The sequence below is a fragment of the Mobula hypostoma genome, chromosome 3 (genome assembly GCF_963921235.1).
Source record: "Mobula hypostoma chromosome 3, sMobHyp1.1, whole genome shotgun sequence".
Taxonomy (NCBI): Eukaryota; Metazoa; Chordata; class Chondrichthyes; order Myliobatiformes; family Myliobatidae; genus Mobula; species Mobula hypostoma.
In genome coordinates, this window is record NC_086099.1 from 41,053,807 (window position 1) to 41,075,574 (window position 21,768).

The 21,768-nt window shown below is 38.7% G+C and overlaps 1 protein-coding gene across 7 annotated transcripts in view; it reads right to left on the reverse strand.

Annotated features, from left to right (window-relative positions):
* The window catches only part of LOC134343948 (ADP-ribosylation factor-like protein 15), a 278,874-nt gene that overhangs the window by 117,269 nt on the left and 139,837 nt on the right, over positions 1–21,768 (reverse strand). For 3 of the 7 annotated variants that reach the window (XR_010017346.1, XM_063042915.1, XM_063042914.1), the window contains exon 4: positions 20,898–21,106. Coding sequence is in view for 5 of the 7 variants with exons in the window: in XM_063042915.1 (XP_062898985.1) it covers positions 20,898–21,106 (209 nt within the window). In the remaining 2 variants the exon portion in view is untranslated. Of the gene's footprint in view, positions 1–9,001; positions 9,184–11,182; positions 11,691–12,298; positions 12,356–12,379; positions 16,449–20,897; positions 21,107–21,768 lie in introns of those variants that run through there. The other 4 variants (XR_010017347.1, XM_063042916.1, XM_063042917.1 and 1 more) reach the window with 4 other exon arrangements.

The window sequence follows — 21,768 nt, forward strand, 5'->3', positions numbered from 1 at the left end:
TTGCTAATATCTTAGAAGACAACAAGGCTGCATATAGGATTGAGATAGACCAGCTTGTTCAGTGGCTTAGCAACAATAATCTCACTCTCAACATCAACAAGACCAAAGAATTGACTGTGAACTTAAGGAAGGGGAAAGTCAGAATAATAGGCATCAGTCCTCATTGAGAGGTCAACAGTGAAAAGGGTGATCAGCTTCAGGTTCCTGGATGTCAGCATCTCAGAGGATTTGTCCTGGGCCCAACATATTGAAGCAATCACAAGGAAGGAATGCCAGCTGTTCCACTTTGTTGAGAATTTGAGAAGATCTGGTGCGTCAACAAAGAGCCTTGCAAATGTCAATAGATGTAGGGTAGAGAGCACTCTGACTGGTTGCATCGCAGACTGGTATGGAAGTTCCAACACACAGGATCGCAAGGGCTGCAGAAAGTTGTAGACTCAATTAGCTCTATCAAGGACACAACCCTGCCCACCATCAAGGATATTTTCAAGGGGCAATACTTCAAGAAGATGGCATTCATCATTAAAGACCCTCACAATCCAGAACATGCCCTCTATTAGTACTATTAGGGAGGTGGTACAGCAGCCTGAAGGCCCACATTCAACAATTCAGGAACATCTTCTCCTACGTCATTCATATTTCTAAACACTTCATGATCATTACTTATTAACTGTTCTTTTGCATTATTTAGTTTTGCGAACTGTAGTAATTTTATGCCTTTGCACAGTACTGCTGCAGCAAAACAAAAAATTTACAACATACAAGCCTGATTCTGGGCACTTCTGGCATTTTCTGTTTTTATTTTAAAACTCAAGTTTTGTTATCGGTCCTGCCTTTTCCTGATGGGTAAATTAACATTCTTAAGCACAAATTAGAAAAAAAAAGGGGTAAGTTAATGAAAAACAGGATAAATCTAAAAACAAAAGCATTCTGCAATAAGCATCTAGCTTTCAAAGAGAGAGACGAGGAGTACATGAGAACTACTGGCACTGGTGAGCTGGTGAGATGGTGGTTGGGGTGTTAGAGGGTGACAGAAAAGGAAAAAGGTGAATTTTAGGTCGGTGGCTTAAAAGAAAAGCCTCATGGATTTATGGGAAATTCCAACTGTGGAGACCAAGTGCCTGAACAGAATCACAAGGGCTGGAGTAGTATTCACTGGAAGTTAGGGCCAAAGGGTAGCCTGCAGATTCCAAGACCACAAACTTCTAGTGAAGTAGAATTAAATAATCTAAGATGCAGCATTATAGGCACAGGAAGGGCTCTAGTGAAAATTACAGCCCATCCAATACTGATAAGACAAGAAAACTGGCAAAAGAAAGATAATTGAGAGGTGAAATGTTTGGCATACAAGTGAAAGGCAATTCTATGTGCTTTTTTTTGAAATGTTGAATAATTGTGAAGCACATCAGATATAGAGAGGACACACTGGAGTTAAGAAAAAAGGCAATGCTACATAGGTAAGAAGCAACAACTGAGGGACTGAAAGCAAATGTAAGCCAGAGAAAATATAGATGCTGATGAGCAGGGTTTGCTCACAACAACGGTTAAAGAATGAAGATTTGCAGAAACTGTCATCTGAAGGGGAAGGAAGTCAACTAGTAGAATTTCTTACCAATTGAACGTCTTGCAGGTTTCAGTGGAAAGAGATACAAAGCTAATTACTAACTTCAGGAGGAGGAAACCGTAGGCCCCTGAGCCAGTCCTCAGAGGTGGAGTCAGTTAGCAACTTTAAATTCCTCAGTGTTAGCACTTCAGAGGATCTGTCCTGGTCCATAAATGCAATTACGAAGAAAGCCTCGACTTACTTACAAGTTTGTAAAGATTTGGTACGATATGTAAAACTCTGTCAAACTTCTATAGGTGTGTAGTGGAGTGCATCACTGGCTGGTATGGAAACACTAAAGCGCTTGAACGGAAAATCTTATGTAAAGTAGTGGATACACCCCAGTCTATCATGGCTAGAGCTATCCTCACCACTGAGCACACGTACATGGAGTATTGTCACAGGAAAGCAGCATCCATCAGCGGGGGACCCCCACCACGCAGGTCATGATCTCTTCTCACTGCTGCAATCAGGAAGGTGGTATAGCAGCTTCAAGACTTTCACCAACAGGTTCAGGAACAGTTATTACCACCAGGGTCTTGAAACAGAGGGGATAACCACTCAGCTTCCTATGCTCCATCACTGAACTGTTCCCACAACCTATGAACTCACTTTCAACAACTACATAATCTCATGTACTCAATATTTATTGCAAAGTTGTTTATTTTTTTTCTTTTGTATTTACGCAGATTGTTATCTTTTGCACACTTGTTGCCCACAATGTTGGGCATGATCTTCCATTGATTGCGTTATGGTTACTGGATTTACTGAGTATACCCACAAGAAAATGAATCTCAAGGTCATACAAGGTGACATATATGTACTTTGATAATAAATTTACTTTGAAAGCAGGCAAAGATAAACGTCTGAAATGGAAAGATCATGAAATGTACATTGCGTGGAAGACCCTAGCGTTAATTTCAGCTCATCTAAAACCAAGCATCAGACAAACAGCATGAAATAAAATCAGAATGTGCTGGAAGTATGCAATAAGTTGGGTAGCATCTGAGAAAAGTAAAAAGGAGCTGATATTTCAAGTCAAAGACCCTTTGCCTGATCCATCTGACAATCAACAAAGGGAATAACGCTAACCAAGTGGATAAACGTGAGACAATGGGGTGGCACCTTTTGGAATAGAAATCATGTGAGAATATGGGATAGAGGTAAGTCATCCCTGGGCAATGTGTAGCACCTGCTTAGCTATCCCCTCCCTCCATCCGCCTGATCAGGTTCACGTGAAGCCATGGGAGCAGATGGTGGATGGTCAGCTGGTAAATTTCACATGTCCTGGTTATGCGACCACTGATGCCACACAGACAATCTTGGAAGAATATCGATAACAGTTAGGTCACCCTGCATGTAAGGGCACTACCCAGAAGGTTACAATGGCAAACTACTTCTATAGAATTTGCCAAGGACAATCATGTTCATAGATGATCACCCACATCATATGACATGGCACGCAATGACTGAAGATTCAAGTATGTTTGTCATTAAACAATGTATAAATTATACAACCCTGAGATTTCCTTGTTCACAGGTAGCCGTAAAGCAAGAAACTTGGAAGAACCCAATTAAGGAACAAAGAATAAAAATAAAAGACCAACACTTGATGCACAAGAGAAAGTGGAAAAAAAAATAAATCATGGAAACAACTGAAGCAAACAACAGCATTCCGAACCAAAAAGGAGTTCTGTGGTCCGAACCCCAAAGCAGCCAAGAGTAGGCCCAAAGTCTCGCTCATCAGATCATCATATTAACGGACATGGAGCACAGCAGCTGGGGCAGCCTTCAAAGTCTCAGTGCCATTGAAATGACCATCGTGGAGACAAGTGAAATTGTCTCTCGTCCCGACTGATGCCCTGTTTTTTCAATCTATCTGGGCCAGCGTTTAAATTGACCGATAAACATAACAGCAAAAGGCTCCGCACCCTGGAGAGAGGAGTGAAGATCACAGAACGAATGAAATTGGCTCTCGCCCCCAATCTCGACAGGCGTTTAAATTGTCTAAGCAGTGTATTGTACCTCGCACAAGGACCCAGGCATTGCTGCTGCAAAAGGCTCCAGGACTAGACCAAGCCACCCAGCGACTCACTACAGGCCCAGATTCCATAGCCGCTCTCAAGCTCTTCAAATCAACTCAGCGCCCAGAGCAATCCAACCTCCAAGGCCAGTTGAAAGAGCATCAGAACTTCTCTGCCCGGGCCCCGACTTCTCCTTTCGGCACTCAGAGCGATTCAACCTCGCTCCTGGGCCAGCTGCATAGGCTTCAAAACTCCACCTCCAACAATTCTGCAATACACCATCTCAACCCGTCCCCCAAGCTCTCTTCACCACTACTTGCCCTTCACTGGTTGCAGCAAAAATTTAGCACAATTTACTTCAGAATCTGTATTTTTAGTGATGTTTTTAGTCGATTTCTTAGCTTTAACAATGATGAAGAACAATCTTTCCAACTCCTCCCCCAATTCAGATGAAGGTGTTGTTGCGTGAATGAAATTGCCGGAGAGTGTGTTACTGGTAGATACAAAACAGCTTCTTTATTCGACGAAACAAGGTACAGCAGCAGACAGCATATGGAGATGCTTTTGGTGGAAAGGTCTGCTGCCCAACCTGGGTCTCAATATTCATTTGTGAGACACACACACACACACACACACACACACACACACACACAAAAATTCCATATCTACAAAGTATAGACAATGCTTTCTTTTGAAGTTACATACAAACTTCACACCTCCCGATTACATCCATACCACCGGTGCCAACAGCATCAGGACTGGTATTCAGGAATCCCTTGTTCCAAACTGAATCCACAATACATTTATTTGTATCTTACGTGCTTAACATGAAGGACAATCCATATTTACAAAGTATAGATAATGCTGCCTTTGAAACTGCATGCAAACCTCACACCTTCTCACCAGCAGCGTCTGGACTGGTATTCTGGTATTCACAGCTTTTAGGAAATGCATTGTCAAAACATAGAACATAGAATAGTACAGCACAGTACAGGCCCTTCAGCCCACAATGTTGTGCTGACCCTCAAACCCTGCCTCTCATATAAGCCCCCACCTTAAATTCCTCCATATACCTGTCTAGTAGTCTCTTAGACTTCACTAGTGTATCTGCCTCCACCACTGACTCAGGCAGTGCATTCCACGCACCAACCACTCTCTGAGTCAAGGAACAGAAGACTGGTGGCTGACGTAAACCCAAAAATTACTCTAACAGAAGAATCTTGACCTGAAAGGTCAACTGTCTATTTGCCTCTCTAAACCCACTAAATTTCTCTAGATTTTGTTTCCTGCTCTAAATTCCAATATCTGCAGTCTTTCATGTTTCTATACAGTTTATTCATTTCCTGATTTTAGAAATCTTGAGAAGACCCAAGTTTAATTTCAAACTCCACTTTCATTTAAGTGGTGTTTTCAGTGAATCATCTCAAGGAGCTGTTAACCTATTAATTAAAGATGAAAATCACTTTAGAGTTTAATTAAAGATGAAACCACTTCGAAGTTCAATGAAAATATACAAAAGCAAATAAGCAATGTAGATCTTAAAGTAGATATGCAAAATACAAGAATAATCCAAATGTGAAAGAAAAAGCTACAGATCATGAAAATCTGTAACAAAGAGAGACAATGATACAAGAACTCAGCAGTTCAGACTCAGCATCTGTGGAAAGAGAAAAGGTCACTGTTTGAGATCTACAACCCTTCATCAGCATATCATTAAGCATCAAAGAAAGATTCTATACAAATTTCAAAACAACATGATGGACACTTGCATACATTTTAGCAAGCCTATGATTCTCAAACTTCATTCAATTTTACTCTGAATTTTTAGTGGGACAAAGTTACAACATGACAATTATAATTTAAGAGAGCTTGTAGAACTACATCTATGAAGGTACAAACATAGTTAAGACAATGGCTAATCACCACATCTTCTAGGGTGGTGCATATGCTGCAGCACTAGATGAGTTTGAAATTACTCCTTAAAAACAAAAACCCTGTCAATCACTACCGAGGAGGAAAAAAAAGCACAAGTAGCTAATTTAAATAAGACAGTGGTATAATTTAATGACATGCTAAGCAGGTACGTGGTTGCAGAACAGGTACACAACATTGGGAAATAAGCCACAGACATATTTGACATCAAACTCCTTTTTTTCTCCCATTCTGTATAGCATATCAGCAGAGGAAAACATTCAATACATCACTGACTTTAAAGTGCGATGAAAAATATACATTTCTGAGCTATTAGTGGAACTTTAAGATCCACTTGCTTTTCATTATAATAAATTATGAAAATATTTTTGTTCAGTTTTCACTTAGTACAGATGCCACCAAATAAGTTACTCTATGCAAGTTAACATTAAAAGCAGACCATTTATTTCCCTTTCAAAACAGTGGAACATTCTCCCACACAGAAATCCTCAAACAATCAGGCTAATGGTCAGTAAAAGATCATTTCAGAATAGTATACTATACAAAAGACAAAACTGTATTGAGTTTTTGTGGGGAGTGCTGGGGGGGGGGGGGGAGTGTACAGGAAAGAAGAGAACCAGAGACCATTTCAGCTGGACCATCACAGCCTGTACCTATCACATTTTCAAAGCAAATGCACATTATGATATCCTGTCCTAAGATATAAAAGATTAAAAAGTATTTTCCCAACTATGATAGCTATGGCAGGCATGCACCTTTTTATATAGGCACGGACAGTACATGATAAATCATCACTATTCTTTCATTTTGGGACCAAAATTAGCAGCCTGGATCAAACATTATTGGCAAGATATAATGAGGTCATGCAGTGAACATCCAATTTCAATGTTAGCATGAGCCTCATCATTAAGGTCTCATATTTGGAAGCCTCACTTAATCATAAGCCCAAACAAAATTAGATGCGACATCTGTTTCTCGTGTATAAATAAACACCAGAATCAGGGGTGCTACAGGCAATTTTGTGTTTTTTTTTTGCAATTTTATAGAAAATGCCTTGCATCAATATCACTACAGGAACACTGGTGAAATACCTGGTAACATACAAACCTAGTCTTGTATTTTCTTTTATCCAAGTATGTTAGCACATTTGATTGAGAATTGAATTTCTTGGAAGCTGCAAAGTAGCAGAAACCATGCTGTTTTCTCTTTGATTTGTGGAAAGTTGAAAGCATTTCCAATTACACTGAACTGAGGACTGCTTGGAGATTTTATTGAAAAAGGATAGACTGCTTTCCTGGCGTAAATGATATATAAACTCTTAATGGGCTTCCAGCTGGGTTCAGGTGTCGATTTTAACCGACGTTTCGAAGAACATCAAGGATGATGCCAAGGCACATCTATCCGGTGGTATATATACACACTCAAATCCCGTTGTCCATCCCCGATTGGTTAGTACTCAAGCCACTGAAATAAGACTAGAGAAAAAGAATCAAAGGCGAAGGACTCACTCCAAGTAAGAACTGCAATACGATTTAAAACAAGGTGGGATAACAGAAACCTGATTGGCTGAGGACTAACCAATCAGCAGGGACGGATAACTGGGGCAGAGTACAAAAATATACCATCGGACTAGACATGCCTAGGCATTATATCCGATGAAGATGGCAGAGTTTGTCATTGAAACATCTGTTAAAATTGACACCTGGACCTGGCTGGAAGCCTGAGAAGAGTTTGTGCATAGAGATTTTATTGATCCACTGAACAACAGAAGGTAATCTTCAATTAATTGTTAACTCTGAATTATTGGCTATTCAGCACACAAAGAATAGTTTGGCAAGACTCAAAAATCAGGATGTTTATTTTTAAATGGCTATCAACTTTACAAAGAACAAAATGCCATTAAAGGGTTTTAGCACAAGTCTGCAAAGGAGGCTTTAATTTTTACACATACTATATTTCCACCCAACAATCAGTCCTGAATTGTTTTATTTTTCCTGATCGTAACTCAGGATTTTTTTTCCTCCTTGAATGACAAAATAACACCAAAGAATTCAGTGTGAAAAGAAAACGATTACTCTCTTGGTTAGTCAAATCAACATCTTGTGAAATATCAACACAAGTAGGTATAAATGAGCATAAAAGACTACATCTCAACAAGTAGATTGTTGATATTTAAAAAGCAAAAAAAAACTGTAGATGTTGGAAATCTGAAAATCACCAATTTGAAACATTTTCCCGAAGTGTACAACCTGAGCAGCCGAATATTCCAGCACATTCCATCAAGTACTGGCTAAGCTTGTTTAGAGCTGCCTTTCACTTTCCATTCTCCAAAATGATCAGTGAGGCAAAATGCACTTCTACTGTGCCTGTGTGCCATTCCTTCAAGATTTCACTTTGTTTTGGATGGCCAAGCACTGTAGATATTAGCATAATGCTATTATAACACCGGTGACTGGGGTTCATTTCCCCCACTGCATGCAAGGAGTTTGTAGGTTCTTCCTGTGACTGAATGTGTTTTCTCTAGGTGCTCTGGTTTTTTTTCCCCATGTGTTAATTGGTCACATGGGTGCAATTAGGCTGCAGACCTGTTGTACCGTTACAGTCTTTAACCATTCTAAATAAATAAATAATCAGCAATGCTATGACTCATTAATATCCACCGTCTACTACTGGATAACCTCACCATTTCGAACCAAGATTCCCAACAGCATTGATAGTTTTCTATGGACATGGATAATATCCCAAAGAAACTTTTTCCAGTCACGCCAAGTCTCTGCAATATCAGACTACTTCTCACATTCATGAATACACATAACACAATTTTCAGTGAATTATTACAATAATCATTTTTAGCTCGGGCAGTTAGCAGAACCCTTTATCGTTTAAGATCAGGGGTTGATTTCCACTGCTATCTGTAAGGAGTTGCATGTTCTCTTTGTGACAGTGTGAATTTCCTCTGGGTGCTCCAGTTTCCTCCCACATTCCAAAGACATATGGTTAGGGTTAGTGAGTTGTGTGCATACTACGTCGGTGCTGGAAGCATTACAATTCTTGCAGGCTGCCCAGCACAATCCTCACAGATTTGATTTGATGTCAATGACACATATCACTGTATGCTTCAATGTACATGTGACAAAAAGCTAATCTTATCTTAAACTCCATACTTCATTCAGCAATCTTATCAATTCTAGCTGCTGTTCAAAGCTAAATTTTAATGCTCCCAATCTCATAATCCTTTTCAAGACTGAGTGAAACCTACTACACATCATAAAGACACTCAGACTAATCTCTGAAGTTGTTATTCGTATCTGCTTAACTTCAGATTTAATGTTTTAATTTTTTTTTGTCTCTTACCTCAAAAGACACCCAAGATTTTCTGGCTACATTCAAATCAGTTGATATCCTAACTTTATCCCTTAAACTATGCACAAACATCTTTTACCTCTGTGACCAATATAGCATTTGGTTTCTTGACTGAACATTTGGATCCTAATTATGATTATCACAGTTCTTTGTGGTTTTTCTCATCATTATCCCTGTAATTTCTTCTGGCTCTTCTATGATGTTTCTTCTTCAGTTTTCAAAACTTTCTTTCCTCTGCTTGTAGCCTTGAATGAAATCAACCTACATTTAGGAACATTGTTCAAGTTTAATTGTCATTGATCTGTGCATGAATACCCATGAATTCAGCCAAACAAAATAGCATTACTGCAGCGGCAAGATGCCAAATGCAGTACTAACAGTCATACACAGTACAAGGCATGTTAGCATGTACGATTACAGTAAAATAGTCACAGGAAAAAAAACTCCAAATCCCCAAGTCCATGAATGCTGCAGTAGTCTGCAGTTGACACAGCTTGACCCTCACTGAACAAATACTTAAGGCTGATTTGTACTTGTGCGTGAAATGTATGCCATAGGTACGGCGTAGCCACGTACCCTATGCTGTACTCTATGCAAACCCTATGCCGTAGCCTAATGCGCACCTCTCCCAAAATGTAACTATGCGTCGCGGCAACGCAGACCGAAACAACTGTGATTGGTCCACCTGGTAGCATCGCATTTCCTCCTACGCTGCAATAGCTTCCCATTGGGCAACTGAAGGGCAGGGAAGGAATTCTGGCTGCAATGCTTTCCATAAAGCTTTACAGACCTCCAAAATTAAGGAGGACCCTGTGCTTGACCCCAGCTTGTAGCTAGCTGCTACAGTCTGTTGACTTCCACCTGAAGCTAAAACTTGAATGGTGATTGCCAGTCTCTGAGTAGCAGGTGACCCCGCTTTCCGAACGTTCTCTTTACGACATTTTGCTTTTACGAAAGACCTACATTAGTATCTACTTTCGTAAACTGAAAGAGGATTGTCACTTTTACAAAAAAGACGCTCGCTTTAAACTTGTGTTTACCCTGAGAAAGGCTACCATGAGCATGAAGACTTGCGTGTGCAGGTGTGTGCGCATGTGTGACCTGCGTGTACGTGCGAATGCGTGACGGGCACATGCATGTACATGCCAATTTTTTTCAACAAACCAATTTTGGCTCAAACTTTCAGATTCTGTTGTGAAACCACACTGTACATACAGAAAATTCACCCTCCTTCAGTTTCAGTCGCCATTGTTTGAAGTTTGAGTTTCTTCGTGTTGAGTTTCAGCATGAAGAAACTCAACACAGCGGCACAGAAACCCCACCACCAACTAGTGTTTTGGCGGTGAATTGCAGAGCGACGCAGATACACCAACACACAAGTATGCACAAGTATAAATCAGCCTTTAAGGTTGCTCTGACTCCAACGTCCCACCTGCCCCTTGCCCCCTCCCCCCGCCACCAGGATGGTCACAAACAGGTGACAAGGTAGTCTGAATCCTAATCCTCGCTATGACTGAGGACCCACAGCTTATTTGCCATCCTCATCTGCCATTCGCCAATAAAGCAGTGAACTGGACTGGGAGCAATTCAGAATCAGAATCAGATTTATTATCACCAGCATGTATTGTGAAATTTGTTAACTTAGCAGCAGCACTTCAATGCAATACATAATATAGAAGAAAGAAAGAAAAATAAGTAAATCAATTATAGGTTATATATATTGAATAGATTAAAAATAGTGCAATAAACAGAAATAATATATATTAAAAAGTGAGGTAGTGTTCAAGGGTTCAATATCCATTTAGGAATTGGATGGCAGAGGGATGATGCTGTTCCTGAATCACTGAGTGTGTGACTCCAGGCTTCTGTACCTCCTACCTGATGGTAACAGTGAGAAAAGGTACTGGTACTGGAAGTCCTTAATAATGGACACTGCCTTTCTTAGACACCGCTCTTTGAAAATGTCCTGGGGACTTAGTAGGCTAGTACCCAAGATGGAGCTGACTAAATTTACAACCTTCTGCAGCTTCTTCCAGTCCTGAGCAGTGCCCCACCCCCATACCGGACAGTGATGCAGCCTGTCAGAATGCTTTCCATGGTACATCTATAGAAGTTTTTGAGTGTAGCTGTTGACATACCAAATCTCTTCAGACTCCTAATGATGTATAGCCACTGTCTTGCCTTCTTTATAACTGCATCAATATGTTGGGACCAGGTTAGATGTTCAGAGATCTTGACACCCAGGAACGTGAAACTGTTCACTCTCTCCACTTCTGATCTCTCTATGAGGATTGGCATGTATTCCCTCATCTTACCCTTCCTGAAGTCCACAATCAGCTCTTTCGTCTTACTGATGTTGAGTGCCAGATTGTTGCTGTGACACCACTCCACTAGTTGGCATATCTCGCTCCTGTACGCCCCCTCGTCACCATTTTAGATTCTACCAACAATGATTGTATCATCAAATTTAGATGGTATTTGAGCTATGCCTAGCCACACAGTCATGTGTATACAGAGAGTGAAGCAGTGGGCTAAGTACATACCCCTGAGGTGCACCAGCGTTGTTCGTCAGCAAGGAGGAGATGTTATCACCAATCCACACAGACTGTGGTCTTCTGGTTAGGAAGTCAAGGATCCAACTTCAGAGGGAGGTACAGAGGCCCATGTTCTGTAACTTCGCAATCAGAATTGTGGGAATGATGGTATTAAATGCTCAGTTATAGCTGATGAACAGCAGATAATTCAGATAATCAATGTCCAACAGGGTCCTGCGATCGTGAGAAAAGCAACCAAGATCATTACTCGCTGTTTGACTGCACAGTCTTTGTGCACCCACTTCAACACCTGCAGTACTTTAAGTTCTTAATGTTCAGCAGGGTCTCGCAAACATAAAAAGAAACCCCATATTTGGTTGGCCCCGAGAAGCTGTCGAGTCTGAGCAGACTGCCATCTTACCAGAAATTAAGTGCTTAGACAGCACAATATAGAAATTATACCTTTTGCTTTTTAAAAGGGTTCTCTTAAAACTCAACATCTTGCTAAAATTTTGGCTGTCCTACCCCTTACTTTGGTTATTTTTCTCACGCCTCTATAGCACTTGGATTGCATCCCTGTATCAGATGTATAAGCATTCTGTACTTCCTTGCTTATCTTCCAAATTCTCTAAATAAGATCAGACACACTGCATCCTCTCTTTTGAAAAGAAGACATGCCAGATGAACACTTTGGTTTAATGCAACAAAGATTTTGCAATAAATAAGATTTGTTTCCCAGTAGATCTAAAATATGAAAGCAGTGGAAACAAAACTGCTGTTTTATCACACAAAATTATGAAGGCAACACTTGAAAAACAGTTTAAGTAGAAATCTGTTCTCACCTGCATACATTAGAAGATGAAGAGAGCGCTTTACACCCTGCTTCCAAAATATGGATTCTATTAAAATAAATACACCTTAATTTTGGAACAAGGGTAGCATGCACAAATTGTTATAGAAAACATTTAGCTCATGCAGCAGAGAATGAACCCAGACCCTATTTTTCATACCTTTTGATGATTACACTAATAACAGTGAAATAATAATAATAGTGGAAAGCAATTGAGACATTGGGAAAGTCAGATGGATTAAACATACACATTCCATGACATCTTGGGACATCCCAAAGTGCTTTCAGCAAATGAACAGTACATATGTTAGTAAATGCCAAAGCCCATTAGGTTCAACTTAAGAAAAAAGGATCCTGCCTTGCTAATTGCTTTTTATGTCAGTTGGGTGATAAATTGAATACAGGGAATGTCCTGCACTTTTCCAGAAAGGATAGTTTGCGTGATATTACATGGTTTACATCTCTGAGTGGTGAAAACAGGGCCTCGACTTAAATGTGTGATCCAAAAAGCAGCATGTTTGCCAATGCAAAAACTCCCAAGTACTGCAGTGATCTGTCATCTCACACCTATGTCATGGAAAGCACCAGTAAGCCAAAACTAATAATTATGAACATGACCATAAATCATTCAAATTAACTGTTTTGTCACCATTTTGAATACAGCCTCAAGGCTGTTTATATTGATCTGGATGCAACCTAAAATAACCACTAAATGTAAAAACCCACACAATTAAAGCCTTGTATTTTATCCCTGCTGCTTTATGTTATCAATATTTATGTTTGGTAAAAATAAATCAATACATCATGCACAATAAAATTATAAAAGCTCCACTGGATCATCAAACATCACACATCACTTGTACATTCTGGTAATTTGTTTCATTTTAGCAAATCTACTTTAATTTCTACACTACAATAAATGGAAATCATAAATTAATTTGTCAATAACTCAAGATTAAAATACAACAAATTAAAATACATTTAGTGGTTATTTTTGGTTGTATCCTGCCATTTCCTTTGAGTCCTCTGGCTCTGCTTCACCCACTTCCACTTCCATTTCCATATTCCCATCTGCTGTCCGAGGTATTCTCCTAGCAGGTTGTCCTTCAGAGCCATCTTCCTAACATAAGGATGTTTTGAATTTCTTCCAGGACTGCAAACCTTGACACTTCCAAGTCCCCGTCCTTCTTTATTCCAGAGGGAGAACAGTCGCTCGAGGTTGGACTGTAGATGGAATCCTCCATTTACTGTTCATAGTTTCTGGGTTTTGATGTCAGTGGCTTCCAGTTTATTACTTGGCTAGCATACAATTGCAGCTGGCTATCAGATGACTGGTAGGGCAAATGTGTCGATGGCTCTAATGTTGTTCTTCCCGTTCAGCTGGCTTTTCAGGACTGGTCTCCCTCTTTGAGGTAGTTGGATGTTGCAGCCTTCCTTGAGTCCGCATAGTGGCTTCATATGTGCCTGCAGAATCCCTAGGTATATGTAGCTGCCCTGAACATCTGGTACGTGGACTTCAGGTAACTCGACTCCTTCAGTCTTGATGAGTTTGCTTCTTTTCACCATCATCCAGCTGCATTTTTCTGTCCAAATAACACCTCAATGTCTCTGCTGTACACCCTTGTCAGGTGGATTAGTAAGTCAATGTCTCTTTCATTTCTGGCATACAGCTTGAAGTCATCCATGTACAGGAGGTGACTGATGCCTACTCCACTCTTGAACCTGTACCCATATCCACTGTGAGATGATCTGGCTGAGGCGGGGCGGGGGGGGGGGTGTTTAAGCTTATGCAGAACAGCAGTGGGGATAGTGCATCACCCTGGTATATTCTATATCTGATGGTCACTTGTGAGCTTTGAGTTAAATTCACTTTGAGTTGTTGAAGGCCCTTAGTGTCTTGTTGAGCTTGTATAGAGACTGTCATTCCAGGATCCATCTGTGGGGCACTGAGTGATATGCTTTCTGGCAGTCGATCCAAGCTGTGCTTAGGTTGGGTTGCATGGTCTTGGAGTCTCGCATGACTGCTTTGTCTATCAGTCGTTGGTGCTTGGAGCCTGGTTCCATTACCAATCCCCCTCAGAGCAGGGCTCAGGAATTTATTTGTATTTATTTAGGAACAGTTATTATCTTACAATCATCAAGCTCTTGAACCAGCTCAGATTCCAGTAACTCATGTTCTCAGTATTATTTTTATTTGCACAGTTTGTCTTTTTTTTTGGTGACTGGTGTTTGTCAGTCTTTAACCAAGTATGGTCTTCTGTAAAATTCTATTATAATATTATTTTCCTGTAAATGCCTACAAGAAAATGAATCTCAAGGTAGTATGTGGTAACATATATGTACTTTATAACAAATTTATTTTGAACTTTTGAACCCTCTTCAGGACTTTTTCAGTGTTTCAGTCCAAAATGTTGACTGTTCATTTCCTTCCATAGATACTGACTTCCCTGCTGAGTTTCTCCAGCATTTTATGTACAGTGGTGAAGTTTTCCAGCATCTGCAAAATGTTGTGTTTAGTTTCAACAGAAGTGTCATGACAAAAGTTTAGATTCACTACATAACACCAACCAATATCTTTAGGAACAAGTTGATAGATGTGCATGAGGGAAAATGTGAAGTTAACTAGCAAGGATAAAAAACATCAAATTTAAGATTACAAGAATTACAGTTACAGGGTTCTGACAACTTGAAGCATGTAAGAACAGCAAGTAATGGAATGTTGATGTTTCTTGCAAAGGATATGACTGGGGAAGTTTTCCTGAGTTACGAATCTTTGAAATTTTTACCCAGTGGGCTGTGAGGTTGATAGTCATTGAATATATTTAGAGACGGACTGATTTTTAGATTCCAAGACTGTGTCAAAGCTACAAGAGAGCAGGAATGTTCAGACCAAAAATTTGATTAGCTATAATCACAGAATGATGGAATAGGTTCTAACACGTCTATTCTTATTCGCTATGCGCTTACATATTAAAAAAAAACATGCTGCAGTAAATAATTAGATCATCTTTGGAGAGAGATCTCTTGCCATCTTGAAGCAGGCTTCCTCTACAAAAAGGGATTTGTCTCTTAACTTATTCACCTTCAGTAATTTCAGCTTCCCTTCATACTTATGATAAGATGCTGATAAAATCATCTCCACAATTACATCTTTCCTTTGCAAACGTCTTTAGTTCTGGTGTGCAGTTCTGGTCACCTAACTATAGGAAGGATATCAGTAAGATTGAAAGAGTGCAGAGAAGATTTACTAGGATGTTGCCGGGTCTTCAGGAGTTGAGTTACAGGGTAAGATTGAACAGGTTAGGACTTTTTCCTTGGAGTGTTGAAGAATGAGGGGGGATTTGATAGAGGTTTACAAGACTATGAGAGGTACTATGACAGAGTAAATACAAGTAGGCTCTTTCCACTTAGATTAGTTGAGATAAATACGACAGGACATGGCTTTAGGGTGAAAGGGGAAAGGTTTTGGGGGAACATTGGGGGAACTTCTTCACTCAGAGTGGTGGGAGTGTGGAGCAAGCTGCCATCTGACGTGGTAAATGCGGGCTCACTCTTAAGTTTTAAGAATAAATTGGATAAATACATGGATGGGAGAGGTCTGGAGGGTTATGGACTGGGTGCAGGTCAATGGGACTAGTGGAATAATATTTCGGCACAGACTAGAAGGACCAAATGGCCTGTTTTCTGTGCTGCAGTGTTCTATGGTTCTCACATACCCCATGTGTAATCCAACAAAAAGACCACTTCCACATTAGAACTATATTTTTAACCGTCAGAACTTTAATAACTGTTCCCACATTTGACCACCAATCTTTAAAAATACAACTTAACCACTACAAGTATCATGAAATTGCAAATGCAAAATAGACACCAACTCTTGCACTTAAACCTACGCCACATAAAGTGCAGTCCTAGAAGATTATTAATGAAATTTATTCAGCAAACATTGGAGTGAAGATACATGTCTTAATCTCAATACCTTTTGTGTTGTACACAAAATACTGGGGGGAATAAAGAGTCTGTTTATTCCCTTCCGTGGATACTGCTCGACTTGTCAAGTTCTTCCAGCCTTTCTGTTTGTGCTGCTCAAGATTTCCAGCCCTGCAGAATCTCGTGTTGTGTGTTTACCTATTGTGTCTTACCTGGAATTATGTACAAGTAATAACTATAAAAGCCTTGACAGAAAATTATCCCAGAAAACAACTTATTGATAGTAAATTACAGTGAACAGGCAGAGTTTCTCAAGCATACATTAAAAAAAAATCTGCAGCGGATGTACACTGTTTCCTATACAGCACAGGAGGTATGAATGCTACTGAGCAATTTTCTCTTTTGGGAAATGCATTAAGAAAACTTTCACAATGCACTTATTAACACATAATAATTTGTGGTCATGGATCATTAATGCTTTTTCAGCACCTGTGCATGGTTTATAAAACTTTATGAAGTAACTATATATGTTATCCAATCCTTCCTGTAATCAGGATTCGATCTAAGTAGAGTTATACATGTTACAAACTAACCACATAGACTTCCGTTAGGGGTACCAGTTTTTCCATTTTCCTTCACTGGATAATATAACTAAGCAGAACCAATTACACACATCATAAAGTTTACGTTAATTTATGATAGTCTCAAGAGCAAGTGCAACAGGAAATTCAACAGCCTACACTGTATGAATACACATTCATCTGCTTTGCTAGCTTCCTGCAAAATAAATCTGTGAGAGTTTCAGGAGAACATCAATAAAAATATCACACACGGCTTTATACATTAATAGCTCGAGGCAGGCAATGGATTTATTTCTACCACAACTATCTTAAAAATGATGCCAAAAATATTGTGGGTAGCCTGCTTACATATTTTAATCAAACTCTAATCTCCAAAGCACAATAATAGCGTGCTCTTAAATTTTAAATGCAAGCAACATATTAAAAACAAAATTAAAAAATAGATGAGAAATACTTATTTGCATGCCACTCTATTTCCAAGTCTATTAAGTTCAATAGGAAATCAAGATTCCTTTTCAACAAGTGCAGGAGAGATGTCTAGGACTACCTCTAAACAACTGCCCTGTGTGAGAAAGTAATATGCTCACAATTCTGAGTTATGGTCATATGCTACCATGCATTAATACAAAGTCCTCATTTCTTTTAAATTTGTACAAAAATAATGGAGTGAGACTGACAGATCAGGTCTTTCAAAGTGCTGACAGATACAACTGGCTACAGTCCAGTCTTGCATGTCAAAAGAAAACCTAACCCATAAAATAACAACAAATAACCATAGAGATACTAATTGCTTTAAACAAAAATTCTGAAAATGACCAAAAGCAAACAGCTTTGATTCCTCACATAACATTGTCTGTCCTTTAGCTTTTTTGATAAAGTAAACACAGCAGGAAAAATGACAGATTAAGGGATGAAGGCACTTGGGATGTTTAGAGTGAAGGAGGAAATGTTGCTGAAAATAGAAAATAGATCAGTTGTTAGAGAAGATTCTGAGCTTAAGAGTACAGGAAAATTTGAAATCTCAGCTCAGAACAAACAGAACATTAAAGAAGCCACTTTCATCATATTATTTCTTGGATTACTTTTATGCTCACAGTTTCATGTATGCAATTATATATTTAAAACCAATGGCAAAAATCTGAAACTAAAGATCATTTACCCATATTTAACAGCTTGTCATAAATTTGCACACGCTACATCAATTTTTATTGCTAAAAGTATGTGGTGTAATGGGCAAGAATAGTACGCACAGCAATACTGCGTTAAGTAGAAATCATGCATGTGATTAATACCTCCATAATCAATAAATCGTTGCCTCAATCACCTCTAGGCTATTTTTAGTGGCTGGGCTACATACAACTGTAGTAACTAACACACACACACACACACACACAAAACAATAATAATGTTTGTTCAGAATGGACTTTTCTACCAGGCTGAACCTATTCTGTTAACTCCTCCTGAAAATAAAATTCCATCCCAGATGCCACTTCTCTCTTTGGTTACTGATTTTATGTCAACTCATTTTCTTGATGTTTTGTTTGATCCTGATTTGAATGACAAATTACTCCATGATCCAAATCAGTTTTATCTTTGTAATACCTTGGAGCCCAATGGGCTGAGCACTATTTGGCATCCTTAACCTAGGCCTGCACAGCAATTTCCCTTCCTCCAAAGTTCAAAGTAAATTTATTATCAAGGTACATGTTCAATACTAAGACTACCCTGAGATTCATTTTCTTGAAGGAACTTATCGGAAAAAATACAATTGAATTTACAAAAACTATACATACACAGACTGACAAAAGGGCAATACACAAAAGACAAGCTATGCAAATAAAAAAAAATTAACACTGAGAACAAAAGATGTAAAGCATCCTTGGAAGGGAGTCCATACTTCATAGAGTCAGTTCATAGTGGTGATTGAAGTTATTCACGCCAGTTCAGAAACCTAATGGCTGTAGGGTAGTAACTGTTCTGGAAACTGGTGGTGTGGGACCACGGCTCATCTACTTCCTGCCCATCATTTTGTCACTGAACACCAGAGAAGCAGTTTTCTAAATTCATACGTTCAACAGAAAGCTTCCCTCAATCAGTGCTTGAAATGGAAAATACTCATGGACTATGAATAATTTCCTTTTTATTAAGGACCACAGCTGGAGTGTACACAATGAGACCCTAGTAATTCATCTGACTGCTAACAAAATTTGAGTAAATTAGTGCCATTGTGCACGCCAAAAGAAGGAGCCATATCTTTGGTGGATGAACAAGAGAAGACATATAGCTCTTTTACAAACCAAAATAATTTTACATTTGTACTTTGCAAGTCAAGTTCATTTGTGCCAGAAGAAAAAGTTGCAGCTATATTTAGTTTTGGCAAAAATAGAAACAAAGGCACATTTTCATTCTTCTGGAACAGTCAATGGAATGAAACTTTAGATCAAAATGGACAATATTACAAACTGTCATACTGCTTCATGTTATCAAAAACGAGCTCTTGTTTTCCTGCATGATGATAGAATTTGATCCCAGCACAAATTCTTAGTAATATATAGCCAGCTACTAGTCTTAATGAGATAGCAACAACATCGCCAAATGTAGACATCCAGCCTCTTTCCACAAATACGAAAAAGTTAGATAATCGCACAATTGCATGGTACAAAACCATACTGATTCTGCTATTTAAAAATTGTCATGAAAAACAACTGGCATGTCTTCTGGAAAATTCTGGCCAAAATTTCATTCATATTTTTTCACAAACAATAGATTCCAGTTAATTGGGCCATCGGCTTATTTGAGACATCTGTTAAGGAGCAAAACTAATCAAGAAAATAACCAGGATTCCCTTCATTTATTTGGGACACAGTGCTGCTTACATGGGACAGGAGACATTTGCCGAACGGTTTCTAACTAGCGTCAGTCACATGCAGTTGTGTGGTCATTAGACACTACACCATGCTTAAGAGTGAACAGCTTTTAAATAGCATCAGTTGTGTGTGTTTGTGCTTAAAAAAAATGGTGATTTTTGTCACTGATAGTTGATGACAAACAAGCAGTATGACAATTCAGAACCGTTTTGCTCACTGTGGTTTCAAGCATTCGGGCTTGGAGATGCCAGAAACAGCCAGGAGTGAAAATGAAATGATTTCACTACTTCAAGTTAGGAACTATGAACAATTTGAAGACATGAACAATTATCTTTAAAGTTACAATGGAAATTATAATGGAATTACAATTTGGAAGAATGAACCAACAAAAGCATTGTCTGAAGGCAGTTCATTATCTGCACTGATTTTGTACATTCATAAGAACATGGCAGTGAATGTGAATTCCTCTGTTGATAGCTATTAGGAACTAATACAGTTTTATAGTATTACTGTAAAATTGGTAGTGCTCCAATTTGTTTTGTGTTCCATTTAAATACATAATTTGTTACCCAGTTTGTCTTTTTATACCATTATGACTATTTACATGAAACTTTGGCTAACTGGGGCAAAATGTATTGAACCTGCTGTGTTCCAATTAACCATAATCTACTGTACTTATTTCATAATGTAAAAAAAGGGAATAGTGCCATTTGTGCGAAGTTCTCAGGACAAATGAAAAGCAAAGTCACATCGAGAGGCTACAATGGTCAGAATGAGTGGAGTACAGGGTAAGTTTAATAGATACATAGATCAAGAACAAAAATTTTGTCTAAAAGATATGGATGGAGGAAAAAAAAATCAGTAGTACAACACTATCCTTATAAAATGAAAGCTTTAAGAAACTAAACTGTCCTCAGCCTAATTTTGTCAAAGCAATCATTTTCCATATCTGTACAATATATGTAACAAAAAAATTGCCATTTACTGTGTTCGTTGACTTGAGAATTATCATTCTGAAACCAGACAGATCCTGTCATTAATTTGAAACTCACTCATATTAGACACAAAGATACATTTTTGGAAAGTGTCACCAAGTTAGTATTTTTTTCCTCATCCCGTGATTGAACAACTTATCTGATCCGTGTTTGAGTCCACTTATAATATTGCCAAATTAATGACAACTCACATTTCTTATGACTATTATTGGTCATACCTCTTGTAAAGAACGAGCTGCTGGTTTGTCTTGATGATTGGCTAATATTAAAAATGGCAAAGTGCATAGTTGTGGATGTTGAAGAGCCGAATGTAGCTCATTTCTCGCCGTCTCTAGATCATCTTCAGAAGATGCGCTGTCTAGAACAAATACAACCCCTTGAGATCCTTGATAGTATCGACTCCAGTATTTTCGTATATTGTCTGCTCCTTAGGAGAATTAAAGATATATTTTATTAAAATATATTCACCCAAAAATTAAAATCATTACTGTTTCTTGAAAACAAGGTATTATGAAAATTAGGACAGACAAGAGATTGCAGATGCTGGAAAGCAGGAGCAACACAGAGCTGGAGCAACTCAGTGGGTCAGGCAGCATCTGCTGACAAAAATGGACAAAGTTGCAGGTCAAGACACTTCATCACATCTATTTCAAAATTAGGTCAATTTAAGTGAATATTGCTATTTCCACACAAAAAGGGTTTTGGAAAATGAGAAACAAAAGACACCACAGATGCTAGAAATCTAGAGCAGCAACATAAAATGCTGGAGGAACTCAGCAGGTCAGGCAACATCTATAGAGGGAAATGAACAGTAAACAATTTGGGTTAAGACCATTCATTATAACTAGCTCAAAGTTCAGTTAATTTGAATAAATATTGGCATTTCCACAAAGTAATTTTTGGATAAAGAGAAACTATTTTGCTATTAGATTCAGTTAACCTTTCCCATATGATAAGCTATGTATGATCTATTATTGAATTAGATAATTTTATTTTTCATACCTTGAAAGTTCTGCCTCTTATTTCTTATGCATTTGAAATTTTCTTTTAATGCTGCACTTGGAAATTTTAACACACAATTCTTTCATT